This window comes from Eptatretus burgeri, chromosome 2, assembly GCF_056783735.1.
Source record: "Eptatretus burgeri isolate ZD-2024b chromosome 2, Ebu_testis_v1, whole genome shotgun sequence".
Taxonomy (NCBI): domain Eukaryota; kingdom Metazoa; phylum Chordata; class Myxini; order Myxiniformes; family Myxinidae; genus Eptatretus; species Eptatretus burgeri.
Window position 1 is genome coordinate 64,177,791 of NC_140962.1, and position 21,632 is coordinate 64,199,422.

General features: G+C 44.1%; 2 protein-coding genes and 1 long non-coding RNA gene across 9 annotated transcripts in view; 1 reads left to right on the plus strand and 2 right to left on the minus strand.

Moving 5' to 3' along the window:
* Positions 1-3,873, plus strand: part of LOC147032182 (tyrosine-protein phosphatase non-receptor type 21-like) — a 54,522-nt gene extending 50,649 nt beyond the window's left edge. For all 3 annotated transcript variants that reach the window (XR_015055068.1, XM_085869549.1, XM_085869550.1), the window contains one exon: positions 3,231-3,873. Coding sequence is in view for 2 of the 3 variants with exons in the window: in XM_085869549.1 (XP_085725675.1) it covers positions 3,231-3,359 (129 nt within the window). In the remaining variant the exon portion in view is untranslated. The remainder of the gene's footprint in view (positions 1-3,230) is intronic.
* LOC147032183 (uncharacterized) lies at positions 2,734-3,340 on the minus strand. Its single transcript, XR_015055070.1, has 2 exons — positions 3,206-3,340; positions 2,734-3,020 (listed from the first exon to the last, which is right to left on the minus strand). It is a non-coding gene; the product is annotated as an uncharacterized LOC147032183 (long non-coding RNA).
* Positions 3,874-6,083: 2,210 nt separating the features above from the next.
* Positions 6,084-21,632, minus strand: part of LOC147032184 (inactive ribosomal protein S6 kinase delta-1-like) — a 53,522-nt gene continuing 37,973 nt past the window's right edge. For all 5 annotated transcript variants that reach the window (XM_085869553.1, XM_085869552.1, XM_085869551.1 and 2 more), the window contains 5 exons: positions 15,583-17,316; positions 15,326-15,415; positions 12,279-12,358; positions 11,790-11,885; positions 6,084-11,061 (listed from right to left, as the gene is read on the minus strand). In XM_085869553.1, the coding sequence (XP_085725679.1) occupies positions 10,945-11,061; positions 11,790-11,885; positions 12,279-12,358; positions 15,326-15,415; positions 15,583-17,316 (2,117 nt within the window). In that variant the 3' untranslated portion in view covers positions 6,084-10,944. The remainder of the gene's footprint in view (positions 11,062-11,789; positions 11,886-12,278; positions 12,359-15,325; positions 15,416-15,582; positions 17,317-21,632) is intronic.

The window sequence follows — 21,632 nt, forward strand, 5'->3', positions numbered from 1 at the left end:
TGCCTTCAATGAAATGAAGCCGAGTGCGTTCTCCATGGCATATGCCTGCCCACACCATAACACTGGCACCACCGTGTGACACCCGACGAAGGACATTGGCGTCAGTGTAGCGCTCCCCAGCCCGACGCCAGACGCGGAGTCTGCCATCAGCCCGATACAGCTGGAACCGCGACTCATCGGTGAACAGCACTCTCCTCCATCGTGCGAGGGTCCAGCGCAAGTGAACATTGGCCTAGTTCAGTCGGGTCTGACGCCGGACTGCAGTGAGGTCGAGTCCCCGGTGTGGTCGGCGGGCTCGGAGGTTGGCCTCCCTCAAGCGGTTACGCACCATCTGGGCTGAAATGCGCCTGTTATGCAGCCCGACAGTCTCATCGGCAGTCCTCGTGGCTGGTCGGAGTCGATCCCGGAGATGTTGCAGCCTCATGTGACGATCCTGACCGGCGGTGGTCACACGTGGTCGCCGGGCATGTGGGCGGTTCACGGTGCTTCCAGTCTCTCTGAGGCGCGTTCTCAGGCGGCTAATGGTGGAGTGGTGGACATTGAAGTGTGCTGCAACAGCCCTTACTGACGTCCCAGCATTCAGCATGCCAATGGTGCGCTCCCTCAAGATTTGTGACATCTGTGGCATGTTGACATTTGGCACCAGTCCACATTTTGGGGAGGCCTTTTATAGGGCAAGCTATAGGGAGTGTTTGTGTCCTGGTCACGCTCACTGACCATCACTCTGTCAAGCCCCATGGTGCTCATGGGAAGGATTACTCAACGTGTGAGTCCACACACTCAGAGTGGTCAATTTCAATGGGAACATCTGTCTTGAGCAAAACAAAGGAAACATTGCTCAAACATATTGTTGCGGATTCGCGCCCGCCGGCGTGCGAATGGCCACGTAACTCGAATCGCGGCACGTCGCCCACCGGACGGAAAATCCAGTCGTGACCCTCTCGGACTAACGCCGGGAACCAGTCACGGGTGGACCTTTCGGCCTCACCACGATCGTGCCAATCGGCCCCCCGCGTGGGATAGGGTTGCTCGCCAAATTCGACCTACCTAAGTACCCACACGGAGGGTAGACCGGGCGATCGCACCTCGCCGCAGGTCGACTTCGGACACGGGCCACTTTAAGCGACCCGTTCCGTACTATCGGGATAACCGAGCGGTGTTATCGTCGGCCTCGACGGTTCGATTAATTATCGGGCGTATTCAGCCCACTACCAACCCTTTACGTGAAGTAAGATGGAGATTCAATGAAAGAAAAGACGAAGCGAAACGGGAAAACAGTTCAACATAATTCACATTTATTTCGCGATGGCACACGGAAAGCACACATATACAATTACACCAAAAGCAAATGTAAAAGGAGAAGAAACACACAATATTACACAAAAACCAAATATAAAAGAAGAAGACAATGCAGAGCTATCCGACTACCGAGCACATGGCAACACTTATACAATTTTACTTCACAGACGGCGCCGACAACACATATACCCAAAGCAAAAGAAAAGGACCACCCTCAAGGATGAGGCGGGCCTGGGGCCGAGACCGCGTCGGGCCTACCCGTCTGATGATGAGACGCAAAGTGGCGGTGGCGCCCCAACTCCGCGGGCCTCGCGGACAGTGTCTGGTAGGGGGTGGGAAAGGGGCCCCCTTGTCGCACTATCTCAGCGCGGGGGGAAACAGGAGGGGGTTGTTGATGCTCGGGGGGAAGGAGGATATCTCCCTGTCTCGGGTCCCGTGACGAGCGTCTCCACCACGACCTCGGTTGCGCCGCCGGCCTCTCCCTCCGTAGCTCCCCGACTCCGACGCGAGCACCCCCTCAACCGCCTTCGCCGCCGCCGCCTCTCCACAGCTTCGTCCGATCGCCCTCTCCGTCTCCTCTCTTGACTCGTCCCAACTCTTCACTGGCTCCGCGAACTCCCAACTGCGAACTCTTACTGCGAACTCCCCAACTGCGAACTGCGTTGTCTGACGAACGCAGCCGTTTATATCCCCGTGGCTTCGCCCCTTCACCTTTGACCCTTTACCTCCGACCCTTCACCTCTAACTGGCTCCCCATTGGACCGAGGAAAAGTGGGCGTGAATGCTTTTTGATCCATGAATTTGCATATAGCGACCACGCTCCAACGCCCTGGAGGCGGGGCCAAATCGCCCCACGCTCACCGATAGGACGGAACAGAAGTGGGCGTGAGTCGTTTTTGATCCGTTTTCTTCGGAAAGTCTGTGATGTTTCTGAACACGCTGCTCGGTGCGCGCCCTGCACGAGTCCAGTATCGGTGCCCACAAGTGGCGCAAGAATGGTGGTGATGCGATGGTGGCGAGTTGTGACGGTAAAGGTCGTGGCTGTTGTTGTGAAGCGGCGTTGTGGTTGGTGGTTGTTGTGTGGTGGCTGTTGAGACGTGGTTGGTGGTGGTAGTAATGGCGGCTGGTCCAAAATAAAGATAGTAAAAGAAAAACGGCTATCTAAAAGGGTCGCAGCCCGCATGAATGACATTTATTCCCTCTAAACAACGGGTTTGGGCCTAACTGCACATATACTTACAGAGATATCTCACCTAAGGGACCTGAATGGTGGTTTGCGAATTTGGTCAACCACAACAATATCATCGGTTTGACCATTTTCCCATAATGGCAATCTTGACTTAGATATTTAGGTTGGTGCGTTTATATTTTTGTTCAGTATATATATATATATATATATATATATATATATATATATATATATATATATATATATATATATATATATATATATATATATATATATATATATATATATATACACACATTTTTTTTAAGTTTTGAATCAGCATGTATTTAATAGGGATTGGAACTTAAAGACTTCCTGTTCTTCCACTGCAATTGGACAACTCATCTTTTCTCCCTCTCTCTCTCATGCAAAATTCAGCGAAACCAAAGCAAAGTCAAATGCCATTGCAGATCCAACATATTACCTACCAACTTGCTGTCACTCCTCCCGCTTTCTCTGCCCGAATTAAGGTTTTCAACCATAGTATGCCCATCTGAAACGCCAACGTCAATCCTTCAAACACCATCTTTATGTTGGTATCCAATCAGTGATGACCAGAACATTCACTTATTTTTATCTCATTCTTACACTAAAACCATTTCAGCACCTTACTTCATCGATTTGTAAAACATGAGTATCATCTGTAGTTTTTTATGAACTCAACTTTGCTGACGTTACCTGCTTTCTCGGTTGTTGGTTTCAGGATGCAGAGGTCGCCGACATCCTAGCACGGATACGAGAGCAACGTAGAGAGATGGTGCGAACGCATGAACAGTATCTGTTCGTCTTGAAGTTACTCATCTTCATCCTCGGCAATTCCAGGCTCATCTGACGTCCAAGTATTTATAACAGCCATTGTTGTTCAAGACTTTTTTTTTGGAAAGAGCTGTTGCTTACAAAGAAAAGACCTGCAAGTTGACTTTGTCAGCAACACAAGCACAACTCAAAGTGCATTTACTCTGAGCAACAGAGAAGGGAGCCTTCAAAAAAACATCACTTGGTCTTCCATTTGCAAAGTTTTGCTGTTTTCCAATTTAAAGCATGCATTGCCCATGGAAAATACTTATAGGTATGCTTTTGGACACATGTTTATAGTAAAAAAAACAAAAACTCCATTTACCTTCAACCTTATTTAATTCCCCTTTGGACAAATGCATTTCGGGCTTTGCTTCTAAAAATCCCTTTATTATCATACATCATTCCAACTGCACACATCTTCCATTGCTTACCAAAACACAACACTGATCAAAGAAAAATCGGTTGTTTTATCGAGTGTCCTTTACTGAACACTGTGGTGCACATTTTTGCAATTTCAAGAGGAAAATAAATTTCGTTTTGTTATTAAATGACGTGTTTGCGTGTCACTGCAGTTGATAAACCATCATCTTTAAAATGAAATGAGACCTTTTTCAGGATCATTTTTTGTCTTCACCAAGAATGAGGCTCTTCAAGAGATGACCGTTGTCAAATGGAATACCTTTTTGAAGAAAATAAGAAATGTCTACTCATAGAATTCTATTGTCTCAACTATAGAGTTCATAGAACACCTTACCCCATGCAAAGCCTGGTGCTGGCTTAGCGGTTAGGGTGGTGGCTTGGGATTCTAGAGTCCTGAGTTTGAGCCCCGTTCGCCATCAAATTAACACCAGGGGGTTGACTCAGCCTGTCATCCTTTCAAGGTTGGCGAAATGAGCACCAGTGTACTGGTGATAGGGGCACTGCATCAGCGACATAGCTGCATCCCTAACCAATGATAAAGACAGCACACGATGGGAACCCCATGCAGTCTTGAGAAAAAGGACATGGGAAGGGTCTTTTAAACTCTTGCTTTGCGTTTCTAAGCACAATCTATATTAGCTTTGTTCATGAACTTTGAATAACAGGCACGATGGAAACCATACGAAGCCGATGGGTCAAATGTAACAACCCAAAACTGAAACTTCCATCAACTTTTCTGAGAGAAACTGATGATTTTGGAACGATCTTTAAAAAAAAAAAGATACTCAACAAACATATTTTGGATGGAGCTGCATCACTCTGTGGTTTGCATTGCTAGTTGCTGTCATTTTTTCTGAATCTTCTTGTTATCCTGCTCTCAAAGGAGGGGGTATATATACATATATATATATATATATATATATATATACATATATATATATATATATATATATATATATACATATATATATACATATATATATATATATATATATACATATATATATACATATATATATATATATATACATATATATATATATATATATATATATATATATATATATATATATATATATATATATATATATATATATATATATATATATATATATATATATATATATATATATATAGAAAATACTGTTACGATAAGGTAGATATATATATATATATATATATATATATATATATATATATATATATATATATATATATATATATATATATATATATTGTATACATTGTTGAAGCTCGTATGAGAGCTAATACACAACACACAAGGGGGGACAGGAGACAAGAGGGGCGGGAGAGGGAAGGACAAAACTGGGGGGAACAGAGACATAAGATCTGTGGAAGGGAGAGGGATAGGGTGGGGAACACGGGGTATTCAAGATGGACAATACAGGGACTCTCAGGAAAGAAAGAAGGGAATTTGAAGGAGGTGGGTTTGGGGTGGATTAACCGGGGAAGAAAAGATCAAGGTTTTGGATGGGGGAAGATAAGAGGTGGTGGTGAACAGCTGTTTTGAAGGCCTGGAGGGAAGAATGGGATTAAAGAGAGTGTGGGAGTTTATTTCAAAGGTGGGAAAAAAAGAGGAATAAAAGAGTGAAGGTGAGCAGCGATTTGTGATTTTGGTAGTTTTACCAGAAGGGAGTTGTTTGGCAGACCTTGAGTGCCCTGTTATGGGGGGGGGAAGCAGGGGTGGGGAGGCATATCGCAGACAGAGCAGGGGTGGGCGAGACCGGAGAGGTTTGATTGGTCAAGATGGCGTAAATTTTGGCCAAGTATTTCTGAACTGAAGATTTTTGGAAGTGCAAACAAGGCGATGTGTTCTACAGTGTTCAAATACATAATTCAATTGAAATAAAAAAGTTTTAACGGCTGTAGAAAATTAAAAAAAGCATTAAATTGAAATTCCATCGTCATTGATGCGCCTTTTATACCACCTTATTTCACATTAGTTCCTCATACCTGTTGCTGGTGTCCATTATGATGTCCCTAAAAAGAGAAAGTTTCCTGTTTGGAATGATTTCCAATTTTGTATGACCAGCAGTCAGACATATTGAAGCAATTGCTTCACCGCACTGTGCTCACGAGTGCCTGGGAGAAGATTCCGTACAATTTGACAAAGTACTGCTAAACTGCAGGTTTGAGTTCCGATTCATGTTCTCCAGTGTTCAAAATAAAAAAAAATTCAATTGAAATTAAGGCGTTCCTCGATCATAGAAATAGACCAACAGACAGAGTGAACCAATTGCTTAACCCCTCCCTGCACGATGAGTGCGGAGTAAAAACAAGCTGCAGCCATACCATAAAAGCATTCAGACATCCCAGCTTTGATTTTTTTTTTTTAGTCGATGTAATTTCAATTCCGAAAAAAAGAAAATACAATTCAAAGGCAATTTATAAAAGTGTATAAAAATAAAAACACCAAAAATATAGCACAAAATAATATTAAACTACCTTGAGAAGTCTACGACACCTTACAGGTTCATTTGCCATGCAAGGTTACCGGCCATCTTATAAAAGCATGAAATTGCATGATCAATACTGGAACATAATACAACAAACCTTGATTGATTTCTGACTTGTGTATTAATTTGCTACATCATCACAATGTTGACACAACTACAGGGTTGGTAAGATATCTGAGTGGTAGGGTTTAGTTTTAAATGACCCTCATATTTCATCAAAAGTTGCACTCAAACTACACAGTTTGAGTGCAACTTTTGATGAAATATGAGGGTCATTTAAGGTTAAGTTGCACACTTGTGAAGATCATCGTAACATAATGACTGCTAAAAGTTTTTAGTGGTCGTGACATCTGACACCTGAGTGAAGTGGCATCACAGCTGCACAAAGCCATCCTGGGCATTTCATGGATGGCAGCAAACCGTGCATCATGTGCTGTTCCGCAGCACTATGTAATGAAATAGGAGGTGGAGGAGAGAAGTCAAATCAGCTGAAATTTACAGGAAGTAAACTACAATTTGGGAATATGAGCATTTTTGTGGCATCAGTTTTCAAAGTGATGAGGATCCATCCATCCATCTATTGGGACGACACTCTGCAGAGCGTTGGTGCTGCCTAAGCAGTCTCCTGGGTTATTGGGCACAATCCTGGATGGGTTGTCACTCCAACACAGGATACCAGCAAGCTGGCACTCATTTTGCCGACCTCAGAAGGGTGACAGGCAGAGTCAACCCCACCTGGTATTAATTCAACAGCTGAGTGGGATTTGAACTCAGGACCCAAGGATCCCAAAGCCCACCACCCTCACCATTAAGCCAACACCAGGCATAAAGTGATGAGGATATTAAAGGAGATATCTCAAAATGGCTGCATACACATCCAAAATATTTCTATGCTTCTGGACTCCAAGGTGCTACAACATTGATGGAACAATTGCAGAGGTGTAGTCGTGGCATATGTTGAAAAATAAGGCAAGTTCAACTTCGTTCAAATTTTCTCCACTAAAAGTGCAGGTTAACTTTGAATGATCCTCACAGGATCAGAATATAAGCAATCATCCTGGTGTTTCCATCAGGCATACCACTCCATGAGAAGGGGCCATTGAGCCAGCATCTGGCTGTCTCATCTGCTAGTACTCACTTGTAGATATTAAGGGACGCATGGTATCCTTTGAAAAAAAACAAACAAAAAAAACAGTAAAGCATCGTCTGCTGGGACTCAAACTTCTTGCCACCTAATTTTCTGGTAAAATACTGTTACGATAAGGTAGATAAACATCTAACAAGGGCTACAGACAGTATCAATCTCCAGACTACAAATTCCAATCGCAGAATGGAAACGCTGATGCTCTTGATTTCTGGATGGATTGAAATTCCGAGGAGGAATGTAAGCAACTACCTGATAAAAACATATTTTCAATGTAATTGATGTAACTTCATTATAATACCTACTTCATCTTCAAATTGGGCATCACAGGAAGACTAGTCTTACCCAAGCATTTTTTAAGAGAAGACTACCGGCTCTCAGTCCTTTTCATTGTCTTCTGAAACCCAGACATCAGGGATGACCAAAAAATGGATGGCTTCAAATTTTCAAACCCCAAGAAAGGCAAAGAGGATCACGGAAATATTTGGTCCTATTGATTGCCAGAATCTCCCTCTTCTTCTGCTGAATCTTCCGGAGTCAGAGGTCTGAAACACCTTGCTGAAAAGTCGCCGAAAAGTAGAGGCGAAAGGAATACAAAACCGAGAAAGTGGCAAATTCATTAGAGACCCCCCGAGGAGAAATGTGAGTGACGATTCACCAAGCGAGAGGCGAAGGAGAGATGCCCGAGGCAGCGTATGTGATGGAACGAAGAATGCATGGGCTATACAAATGCCAACAACCTTTTGGGAACTTTCATTTGGCACAAGGCAATGGAGCAGAAAGGCATAGCACACAAGAGTGAGAGGAAATTAAAGTGTGAAACAAACATATTCTCTCAGAGAACTATCTGGAGCTACATACGGTTTTAAAAAATTTTTTAAAAATCTAAGGCAGGAACATGAAAATTAGTAGAAAATGTGGGAGCAGGAACTAGAGTTGCTGTAGCATGAGAAGGAAGCAAAATATTTCGAACCATTGGAGTAGCAGGAAGGCTCATTCAACCTCCAACAGTCTGCACTCAGATCTAACATCCACATCAAGGATGGGTGTTCCAATCCAATAGACCTCTTTTTGTATCTGTCTAGGCTGATGGAAGAGGACAAAAAGGCAATGTACTGACAGTGGGGTAGTGGTTGTTTCAACCTACAGTAGCTACAGGTGCAAGCAACAAGGAAGGGAATGACCAAACAGGAAAAGAGGAAAGAGAGAGAGAGAGAGGGGGGGGCAAGAAACAGTAGCCTGCAAGTACGAGGGGTAGGGTTAATAGGGGGTATTAAGGATCGCGAGTCAAGAGAGAAAAAGATTTTTCTTTTTTTTAATGCATCAATGATGATGATGAAGAACTGGCCCTCAATGTACATGAGCAGTACAAGTGTACTTGGCAGGACTTGTCTCACTCAAAGACTGGATGATGTGCTGAAGGACGTCCAGGTTTACATCGAGCAGGGGAAGAAAGTGGAATTTGTAGAGGTGTAAATATCACCACATAGGGCAAGCTGAATTCAAACATCACAAAAGATGAGCTTCAAACGGCTCGACAAGCTTCAAACAGACCTGCAGAACATACGGTGGCTACTCAAGAGGTTTTCAAAGAGAAGTTGTTGGGGCATGTGCAGGCATTGAACGTACAGATTAAAAAAAAAAAAAACATTATTGCCAGCAGGAAAGCACTGCACATTGCCATTGGCTCTTCGAGTCGCTTCTGAAACAGCTCAGGGCTTCGAGAATGGCACTAAGCTGCGTTTAAGCAGAACATCCAAGCTGAAGCAGGAGCAGGTGGGAGTCACAAGCACTTCACTCGTTCAGATCATTAAAACTGAAGGAGAGGAAGAGATTATTCAATGTGATTCAAACAGAAAATTAAATGAAGGAACTTTCCAAACATAGTAAGGTACAGTCGTTGAAGAAACTGGAAAGGCCATTCATGACACATCTGGGGTATAATCGATGGAACACGATGTTCGAGAACAAAGCGTCGATCAGTACGAGGATGGTCGGATCATGCCTCCTCACCATGATCGTACACCTTTGCCCCGAGATGCAGATTTACGTGACGGTGACGAGCATGAAACTCGGTTAGATTTCATTCTCGGTTATCTGTTGACCAGACGATGGTGCAAACGAAAGTCTGGACGCGGCGTACGAGTGGTACGCTGCTGAAGGCACATGTGCGGATGAGGCAAAGGTTCACTGTGAAAGTTCCCATGTCCGACTGCGTTTACCTGCGGTCAGATAAATATTCCTCACACAAACCTCTCTGTTTTTTTTCAGCCATGAGGCACGATCACACTCGATTTGAGTGGAATGAGCACAGCCACAAAACCATTTCGAAAGTCTGCCTCCGAAGAGAGCACGGGGCGACAAGTTCAACACCTTTCGTCCTGACCTTATTGACAAGAGCACACGGTAGTACTTCTTGGAGTCTTGCCGTGACTGTTTCCTTAGGATATTCTGTGTCTGGGCAGATTGCATTGTGTTCAAGATCGTTGGGATTTTTTTTTTTTCTTTCCACCCGAATCAATGGCACCTGATGCTCAGAACCATGAGGTTCAAATCCATTTTTACAGCGCGGCGACATCGCGCTGTTATATTATAATTGGCTATTCTGTCCTGTGTCTTCTGTCACACTTATGGCCGCGTACATCCCTTTGATCTGAGGGCTATAAATATAAATTTGTCCAACGTCACAACTCTTCCCATCGTGCATGCTAATTCACCGTGTCTACATTTAAATTTTATAACTGCAAAATTGTTTCATCATTCTTAACCTGGACTTTTACTGCCCCCAGCCGCGCGATATCGAAGTATTCGCTTCTTGTTGTATATGTATTGGTCTAACATTCTGATAATTGTAATTTACATTAAATTACACTGATGTCGATTAGTGTCTTTGTCCCAAAATAATGTGTCAGCTCCACTTACATCAATAGGTTAAAAAAAATTAAAAACTACATACAAAGTAAAAGCCAGGTGAACTTAAGGCCCTCATAATGAGGGGAAAAGGCCATAATACATGAAGGTCTTCCTCAATAAAATATATATTTTCTAAAACAACTCTTCTTTATAACAATACATTAACAAAGAAGAACCCAGAGCCGTTGAGCAAAGCAATTGGCTTGGGTGCTCGAGATGTGCTAGTTTCAGGCAAACCGTGTAGCTTAGGCAGAGGAGTTTACGCTCAACCCCGAATACCTTGTGCGGTTGAAGAGGAAAACATTCTGCAGGTTCAGGAAGTGGCACGACGAACCTCTATTTCTAACCTTGCTGACATGCTGTTTGTTAAAGAGAGAAAAATAAAAGTAAAAATATAGATATCTGTTAATTTACAAACCTATTAACAAGACGATGAGATAATATAAACAATGTATGCATTACAAACGTGTGCTTTCAGGTTTGAGATGCAAAACACACAGTGTGCCAGAAAGGTAAGTGGGAAAGAAAAGGAAACCGCATGTTATTGTAGTCGTGCTACTTAAAAGTGAACAGCGAATCGCAAAGTGTCGCATCTGTCGATGCATCAACTTGTCAAAACCAAGTGTGTGTACACCACAGGGGAAGTAACAGCAAAGGCTGAGTGATCAGGGTTGGGAAGAATGGTCGTTCGAGTGGGATGGAGAGAAGAAGGGATGCGATCTGATAGTATCCGCTCCTTTTGCCCCGAAGCCCAGCCGGTTGGTTGGATCATACTGCAGCAGCTGGGGGTAGGGGTCGGACGTGAGATCATCCAATCAGAACTGCAAGGTCACAGACCTTATAGGCAATTTTAATCAAACGGTGCCATGGTTAATTAATCTTTGAGGCACAGCTATGGTGTCAATGCAGCATGGCAAGAAACCACATAATAAAAGTGACAAATTTTAAGCAAAAAAAGTGGAAATCTACTCGTTGATGGAAGTCTGGTTCGTCGATTACACATCAGGACATGCATGGTACATGCACCTTCGTTCAAAATGGATCATTATCTGATCATTTCATCACCATCAGGGTTTTATACATTATAGGAGTTCCCTTTTAAGGAATTTCAAGGCTGGAAGAGGCAGTTATGCACAGGCTTTGAGGGCCCGTGATTGCAAACCTATGGTTGTTTGCCTGTGCTCTATCCTTTTTTAAATGCTGAGCGTCAAAGCAGGGAAGCAGCACGGACCATTTTTACAGTCTTTGATATGACGCGGTTGGGGTTCGAACTGCCGACTTCCCAGACTCAGAGCGGACGCTCTAAATGTTTATTTCTCGCGAGTCTGGTTTCTAAAAGGCTGCAGGGTTCAACCTAAATAAATCATGCAGCCTTTTAGAAACCAAAGCTTCACAATAAAAATGGAAAGACCAAATTGTTTTTTTTCAAAAATAATAATAATAATAAAAATATTCACAGCAAGTTCTATCACTGCAAACACTGCACATCAACGCACAACTCAAGAACCACCTGCTGCAACAACGACTTTGCCTCAGTAGAGAGATGCTCAGGAAAGCTCAGTCTGAACTTTGCACCCAAACCATTAGGATGGCAGCAGTGGAGAGGCTGTAAAGCAGGAGAGAAGGCTGTGAGTAAAGGTGAATGAGGAGAGAAGGTCGGTGGGATTGGCGGCAGCGACCATCAAGAAGAAAAAAAAAACTACTGGACGCTACTTTTAAAACCTGTTTGCTACAAAGTTTGTCACTTCAATCCCCTGGGTTCCCCAAGACAATAAACAATAAACAAATAAAGAAATAAAACTTGAAAAAGTTACATTTGGGGCCAATTTTTATGCTAATGCATTTATTCGACGGAGAGTAAATAATCTGGGCACAACTGCTGACCTTTACACTCCACCACTGACAGCCACAGAATCACTCCATCAGGAATGTAGAGCTTTACGTAAAAGCAACCATTTAAAAATACACCTCTGCGGAGAAACACCACGCCCATGCTCACCTCACCAGTCAGAAGTTCATATATTATAGCTCCCAAGCTCCACCAATCAGAGGCCTCTGTAATTTCTCCACGCACCACCTCTGGAAATACAATTTAGCAAATCAATTGATGCAATTTAATACCTCACTGGAATGGTTTTTCCCTGTTAATTCACCAACTGTGCACAGTGTTCAATAAAATGATCAACCGATTGCAAGAACCAGTGTTTTACTTCATACAGCCAGCGAGAGACTGGTATAAATTGCACTTTGCACAGTGCCTCGTGGGATTCTTCATGCTAAGGCGAGTGGGAAGGCAAAGTGCGTGAAACAGACGTGACCAGGGGCATCGAGAGGGAGGTTCGGGGGCGGAGGGGTCGCTGCCTAGGGGGCCCGGGGTTCATTGAGGGGCTTGAGCTTCTCCTGTAACTGTAATCTTTGATACAAAAGATGTAAGAGAGAAAGGATGGGGTTGGGGGCCCCGAGGTTGTTTGCCTCGGGGCCAGTGCTGGCTCTCGATGCCCCTGGACGTGACAATGACTTGATATAAGAGCTTTCAATGACTGTTGTCCTTCTGAGGTCGGCGAAATGAGTACCAGCGTACCGAGGTAATAACAATTCGGGGTAACCTGCGTCAGAGTGGCGACCCCTCCAGGACTGTACTCCTTGCCAATTAAACTGCCTTGGCAGCCCGATGCGCCTTTGTGGAACGAAAGGAATGGTATTATTAACTGGGAACCAACACCTCAATCAGCAATGCCATCTTTTCCTGACAATGAGGACCAAAGCACCACATCTGGTCACAGTGCCCCATTTTTCACGTTGATGCTCGATGCGATCGTCAGGTCATATGCAAACTCCATGTCCTCATTTTTTTAACAATTGCACTTGGTTCCTGCTTCTGGGACTTCTCTGCAACATGGAGAAATTGAAGGTTTTGCAGATATGCCAGTGGATTACTCTGCGCGCAAGGGTTTCGAGCAAATTTCTAATGAAATCGAGCGACATGAAGTGTCCTCGGGCAAGTGTTATTTCCGGGAGGAAGAAAGTGATCAAGGCTTTCAAAATTACATGTTGTTCGGGCTTGGTTAAGCTGAACTGATCGCAAAAATTTTTTTTAGGCTGAGCAGGGCAATGCATAAATAATTGAACCAAGATGGTATTGTGGTCAAAGCAGAGCCAAGCATAGATGAAGTTGCTTGAAACAGCACCTTCTAGTTTGCGTAAAGGTAAGAGTGCAGCAAATTGATACGTCCTGGAAAACTTTAGTTCGTTTGTTTTGAAAGAGAATAGGATATTCATTTTGATCAAGAGCACGCAATATGTGGTGAATGGTACTACAAACCTATGATGAGAACGATGCAAGGCCTCAGCCTCAATTGTGGTGAAAGGAGAATTAGAAGCAAATGGTGGCAACAGAAAAGGGATGAAAGATAGGAAAGTGTACACATCAATAGGGAGAGGGCAAAAGTAGAGGTAGATGACTCATGAGGGGTATGCACACAAACAGGACTGTCACGGTGGCTAAAGGGTCATCAACTGGAATCATTAACGATAGGGTTTAATCATTTTCACCTTCGCCATGCAAGGTGGACGCAGGCTATGTTTTCACCCGTCTGCCTATCTGTGAACAGGATATCTCAAAAAGTTGTTGACGGATTCAGACAAAATTTTGTGGAGCAGTTGGGATTATTTATTCGTATGCAGCCTGTGGCTGCTTAGCTGCATCATTTCTTCTGGGGACACAGCTGTGCTGCAAATGCAATGCACCGTTACCAGGAAACGGGTACTCATTTTGCCGACCTCGGAAGGATGACAGGCTGAGTCAACCCGGCAGCTGGTGTTAATTCAATGCCATGACAGGGGCTTGAACTCAAGACCCTAAAATCTGAAGGTAACCACCTGAACCATGAAGCTAACACCAGGCTGAAAGGGTTAGTTGAACTAAGGCTGAAAGGACGAAATAATTAGATTTTGGGGAAGATCCGGATCCGGATATGAGAATTTTTTTTTAATTTTTAAGTGATTCTTCGCCATTATGCCTGGTGTTGGCTTCATGGTTAGGGTGGCAGGCTTTGGATCCTAGGGTCCTGAGTTCAAATCCCGCTCAGCTGTTTAATTAATACCAGGTGGGGTCAACTCTGCCTGTCATCCTTCCGAGATCAGCAAAATGAGTGCCAGCATGCTGGTATACTGTGTAGGAGTGAGGACCCGTCCAGGATTGTGCCCGATAGCCAAGGAGACTGCTGAAGCAGCACCAATGCTCTGCAGAGAGTATGGTCCCAATCTCCTCCTCCTCTCCTTCGCCATTGAGAGATGGGGGCCAAAAACAATTTATAGCACGATATTTCAAAAAGTTGTGGACAAGTTATAACAAAACTCGGTGGATGAGTTGGTTAAGTGACAACAAGCCAATTACGTTTAGGTTCAGATACAATTTCAGATCCGGCCTATCAGTGGGATACAAAACATAAACTGTTCAGCCTGGCTCTACCTGGTATGTGCTCTACCGAGTGCAGTTTTAGTTTTGCAATGCAACGATATAAAGGCCTTTCAATTAAATTACATCTGGATCCCCAGTTGAGATCACCATCAGCCCACATTATTAGAATACCAATTACCTCCATCCACCAAAGTCATGTTGTCACACATGTTTGTCTGTCGGTTTGGCTGTGAGCAGAATATCTCAAAAAGTTGTGAATGGATTCAGACAAAACTTGGTGGATGAGGGGTTGGTGACAAGAGCAAGCAGATTCGATCTTGGTTGAGGAACAGATGCAGATCTGGCCTATCTATAGTTGGATACAAAACGTAAACTGTTCAGCCTGGTTGGAGTTATGCGCTCCAGTGAGTGCGTGCCGTTCTAATTATAGCACGTTTCGATGTACAATTAGAATATTTAAATGCTTAATAAACAGAATGGTCAAAGCGATTTATTATAATCATCACATGGTGATTGTGCACATCCAGAGTAAATCACAAGCAAAAGATACGGTTGCATTGAATGTGTCAGGAGCCAAATGACATGGCCAACTGCATCTGTGCATAACACTTTCACACGACTCGTACCTGGTGCACAGTGCATGTCTTTCACCGCACGCTGGTTGCAGGTCCATTCCACCTCACTCCACTGCCCAAAGTACGTGAGACACAAACGGCCTGGAATGATTCACAAATCAAGTGAAGCAAAATCTTGAATTTTCATCATTAAATTTAAAAAAAGGAAAGTCTTCTATTAAAAAAGGAGTGTACACAAAATGTTCACCCTGAAAATAATGTATTGATAACGAGGCACCGATAAGAACGATATTCAAAGGAAAACTCACCATTGTCATCAAGCAGCAGGTTGCTGGGATTGAGGTCACCACACACAATTCCCTGCTGGTGTAAACTCTCCAGGGCATCTACAAGCTGACAGGACCAAGTAACAACCTGCTCCTGCCATAAGGCTTCCTCCTCCATTGTGCAATGCATGTCAGCAATGTCACTGTGACAAAGATGCTGAGCAGGTACTCCAGCCAGAGATGGAACACCAGGTGGCTCCATTTCTTTAAAACCTCGATTCATTTTGACATGAGAGCGACACGACTCCCTCTGATCATTCTTTCCAAAGAATCTGATCGAGATTTCAGGATTGAAATCATCACAACGGTCAGTATCGTTCACATCGGTACCTTTGGTGATACCAGTGTTACTCTCAGATGAAAACTGGCTGCTGATGCTCGAGCTTTCACTGGAGCCATCACTGTCATCCAGGCAAGTTGTGTAGGCCTCAGCTTCAGCGAGAGGAGCTGCTGAAACACCGAGTGTCAAACCTTTTCCAGCAATCTCCAGGAACCTGTTTGTTTGTAGACCATTCATGACATCATGGAGTGCAGCGTGCTTGGGTGGGAAAAAATTGGGAGAACTCGTCGCAGGATCGCCATTTTCTTTTGAGTTCACCAGAACCATATTGGAGATGGCATGCTTGATGGGCCAAATGGCTTCGTCTCGAGTCAAAGTTCCTTGTGCATCCTTGTGTATTCGAGCATTCTTGCCCTCTTTAGAAACTCCGTCGAAAACCTCAGTTGATGAGTCGGCACCGGTAAAGTCCATGCCATTTCCATCACTGAATGCATCAAATGGATTTACAGTAATTGTGTATGGCTGTCCAGCACATTTTCTACGGTCTGGGCTGGCTTTCAGATTCAACGTAGACGCTCTTAAAGGGCTACGAAACCTCAGACTATTCTTCACTACAATTCCATCTATTTCTCCAGCAGACGATACCTTTGCAATGCTGACATCCCAAGAGCGGGCTGATGTCAAGTCTCCGCAACTGTTTATCGGCACAAACTCATCAGCAACATCCGTTGAGCCAATATACCCTCCCTCTGCGTTTATCTTTGCATCAGCAACATCTACACCACATGCCGTGCTTGATGAACTATCAGGAGCAATAAGCCCTTCATAATAACAGTATTTTCCTATTGAATCATGATTTGAATTATTGGCAGGGATTTTTTCCATAAACTCAGATGTAACTTTTGGGTTCAATTCCAGCTTATCGTATGCAGTTCGCTTTGGACCTGAAACATTCGGAGGATCGTGTTCAGGTGAACAAACACAAGGAAAATGCTTCCCGAGAGTGGTATCAAATGGAATACCTACAGCATTACAGGGGGCACTGGCATTCCCATTGCAGACCTCGTAGCATGGTTTTGGTGCCTTTGTACCAGAAGGTTCGGACAAATCTGCAAGTTCAATGCTCTGCACACGCGTGTTTTGCACCAAAGGCGAATCCAAAATATTGGCCTTTACTTTCATTCCCAAAGCAGTTTCATTTCCAATCTTGGCCTTATCCGTTGCATTTTCTTCCAGGTCTGAAGTCCACCTTCCGACACTTCCAGAAGTCTCGCAAATTATATTCTCAGCCGCCACACGCCTTTCATGGGAATTACACACTTCTTTGTCGGAGCCAGTGATTGGCAAGTTGTCTTCGGTCCCTCCTTGGCAGATATGTACTGTGCAGTCTTTTTTTGAAACAAGTCTGGCTTTGAGCCGAGACCACAATTTCCCTCCTAGAAAAAGCAAAATCATACAATTATTCTCCTTTCACAACAATAAAACCACAAGAGCTCAAATGAGTACAATATTGTTACGGCTGTGGAAATTTGCAATACACCAGAAAGGTCCTCAGGTTAGATATATCGATAAGTTCATGTGTAGTTAATCCACACCCGTTGTTTAGAGGGAATATGTGCGATTCATCCGGCTGCGACGCTTTGAGTTAGCCATTTTTCTGTACCTGTCGTGATTTTGGAACAACCACGCCATCTCAACAACCACGCCATCCACACCACAACGCCACTAAAGGAGCAACAAAACCAGCCCACCCCAATTTCTCCTCCGGTAAACAAGTTTGACGGTTGGAAACCAACTCCCGCCCCAATTTCTCTGGAATGATCCTCCCCCCACCCAGGCGCCGCGAAGGGTGGGGCGGGTGCAGGAGAAATAAAAGGGCAAGAGGAGCGCCTGGAAAAAGAGCGCAGATAGCAGAGACTTGGGGCAGTCGTGTGGAAGTCTTGGTCGTCGTGGTCTTGGTCCAAGTCCGTCGTGGATCAAGTCTTCGTCGTAGACAGACTTGGGGCAGTCGGGTGGAAGCCTTGTCCTAGTGGCCGTGGGGAGAGGGCGTCACAAACTGCCCACCGTTGCAAGGCTCGAGATCAGGCGCGGCTGTCCTAGTGGCCGTGTGGAGAAGGCGTCATGACCTTCCCACCGTTGCAAGGCCCGAGATCAGGCGCGGCTACGCTAGTTGCCGTGGGGACGAGACGTCACGACCTGCCCACCGTCACACCACGAGGGTGCGGGTAAGACCCTTCGGTCTCATGGGCCTTTTCGGTCATCCATGGCCCACGATCATAAAAGTCTACGGACCCCGTCTACCCCCTTGCCCGTGAGGGAGGTCTTTGTTTTTGTATGCATGCTGTGGCGCCGTGTCCTGCCAAGTAGAAACTGTGTAAGTGCTTCTAAATAATAATTATAGTCGGTCGTATTGCTTTTGCATTCTATATGTTGCTTGTATATTGCATGATTCCTTGCTTGTGTTGTGTGTGCAATATGTGCTTTGTAATAAACGTGCTTGTGTGAAATGTATCCCGTTCGTCGTCTCTTTTCCCATTGAAAGTGCCATGTTGCATCACGTAAAGGATTGGTAGTGGGTTTAGACACCCAGTAAATAATCTGAACCGTCGAGGTCGGCGATAATTCCGCTCGGTTATCCCTGCAGCACGGAATGAGCCGCTTAAGTGGTTCGTGTCCGGAGTCGACCTGCGGCATGGTACAACTCCTCGGTATGCTACCCGCGCGGGTACTTAGGTATATCGACATTGGGCGATTCACCCTATTTCGCGCGAGTAGAATGCGAACTGGGTTGTGGTGAGGTTAAACCCCAATCCGTGGCTAGCAACTTGACGGTAGTTCCAAGAGGGTCACGACTGAATTGTCCGTTCCGGTGGGCGACGCTTCGCGATTTGAGTTACGTGGCCGATCGCACGCCGGGCGGGCGAAATTCGTAACAATTTCCACCCGAACAAGAAGGTATATACAGAATTGTGCTACGACATGGAAAACAGGATCCTGGTTGCCATGGCAACCACTTTAGATGACGAACGTATGTCGCGACACCGTCTCCACAGTCTGTACCTAGTACCAAATATGAAACGTGAAAGTTGAAAACTTTGGGAGTTGGAGTGCGGACAGGAACAGACGGAATGACAGACAGACAGACAGACAGACGGACGGAATCACATAATACGCTGGTATCACATAATATGTGTAAAAAATAGTGTGGTCGATAAAAACATTACAAAGGAAAAAATAACTTGCACCAAAAACTTGAACATTTTCACGCTCACGCTGATGCTCACGCCGGGGGTATCGCTATAGCTCTCTGTTCTTCGAACAGGCGAGCTAAAAAATCATACTTAAAGTGCAGGATATTATTCATTTGGAGTTAAAAGTAAGAGTTTTAGGGAGTTCTCCTTGCAGCAACAGAGGGGCAACTCAAGCCAGACATTTGCTTGGAAATCTGTTCACTTTGAATCGAGTACAGTTGGCTCTTGCCAATTTGAATAGCGTCAATTCTTATTCAGAAAGTGGAATAGGGTCTTATTGCAGACCTTTTTCTTATCAACTCAACTTTCAAACAGACTATTCACATTCTGTACACTCATCTGTATCAAATATAATTTGGCTGGACGACAATTAAAATCCACATCCATTCACCAATGTTACTTTACTGATTTGACATCAGGTTCCGCTCAGATCGTCCAGGAACTCACGGCGAAGATGGACATACAATGACAAAATGGAATACAGTGGAATGAACATGTGATGTGGAGATTTACACATGACGTAGAAATACAAATGTGCCGATTCTACAACACACAAGTGTCAGAGAGATGGAATAAACACCAATGAAACTCAGAGGTACCTATCCTGCGAGATGTGCAAGTCTATATAGACTGAACTACAGTGCCAATAAATCTCATATCAGCAAAAGACAACAAGCATTTAAAGGTCATTTTTCCTGCGAAAGCGGGGCTTAAGGCCTGGTCACACCTTGACGTTTTAGCCAACGTATGCAGATTTTTGAATTTTTTTTCTAAAACGCTGGCACACGTTGAATACGTTATGGGTAATATTTGATAACATTGAGAGCACGCTGAAAAACACTGCCATACGTCGTTGTACGTTGGCTTTAAACGTTGTACTTTTTGGTTGTCTTCAAATTTTTTCATGCTTGAAATTTCACGACGTATGCCGGCGTATGACTCACACGTTCCGCTACGCTGGCCACAAGTTGTATGCACGGTCTGCGATCGTTGAAAGACGTCAACACATGCTACTTGTAAGTTAATCATAAGTTGAGACACGCCGAGGTAATGTTTAGCATACCCGAAACTTATTTCTAACCTATGATTAACGTGTTGTTGGCACGTTACGCGATCGTTGCCACACGTCGACAGACGTTACTTTTAAGTTACTCATAGGCTGAAAGACGTCGGTATAATGGATCGTCCTTGCGTCAGCGTCCACGGCCACGGCCAGGACACTTATTTGCAGCATTCTTCAAACTTTTCTTCGGCATGACGAGGATGTTCACACTTCGATGTCTAGCTTGGCTATGATTCCAATTGTCCATCGGCAGCGTCTATTTAAAATAGTCAAGTTTGAGTGTTTTAACACGTTCAGAAGAAACGCTTCAAATTTCCAAACCCCAGCGTCAAAAAACAAAGGCGAGTGACAGCAATTTAAATAGTTCATTGTAAACAATGAAAATAGCTGAGTGGTACCGTTTAAAAGTCGTTGAGTGTAAAAAAAATCCAATTGTTGAGCGCAAGCGTCTACTTTCAATAGTGGAGATGCAGCCATTTAAATCGTTGAGCGGCAGCCTATGAATAGCAAACCCCACATCACCGGCAAAGATAAACTGCCGCACGATATGGATAAGTTAGGCTATCGTTGGGCATAGTTTGTGAATGCCGGCTTCACGATAATTATTCGTTGGTATATCGTATCTATAAGTAATCAAAGCGCTCTATGCACATTATTAGTTCATTGTGCATTTGTCCAACCCGTTATGAATAGACCTAAATCGTAAAAACAAGCTATAGCTCATTGTTGAAAAAGCCCCATAAAAAATTAGCTGCGAAGAACTTCGAACAATGGTGAAAAGATGTCTCCTACCCGTGGACACGCAGACGCAAGGACGATCCATCATAACCCATACCCTCCCCCTCACACTCACCTACTACTGCCAACATGAACAAACTACTACTAATACTAATACTGACACTGTTACTGCTGACATGGACATCGACTCAAAAAGGACTCGAAAACACTGTTGGGTTCCCCTTTTATGAGCAGAATTTTTATATACCAATTCCCAAAACCGCTGGGAACACGTCTTTATATGGCAGTTGTAAGCTAGAAACACGTTCATTTTTTTTTTTTTGTCGCCTGGAAGACGTCATTGGAATACGTCTCCATACGTCGATGTGTGTTGGGACTACGTAAAGAATTGGTTCAAAGCACGTCAAACATAAGTTAGAAATAAGTTTCGCGTAAAAAAGACATTACCGCGACGTGTTTCGACTTATGAGTAGTTTATAAGTAGCCTTTGTGGACGTGTGTAAGCGTCCACATATCGTGTGTAAAACGTATCCCCATCGCATGCGGAACGTGTGTCATACGCCGAGTACGTCCAAAAATTATGAACATGTTAAAAAATTTCTTGACGTACTCTACTTACTACGACGTATGATAGCGTACTTTAGCGTTGTACTCACGTATACCAAACTTACTCATACCGTATTTGACGTGCCCCAACGTT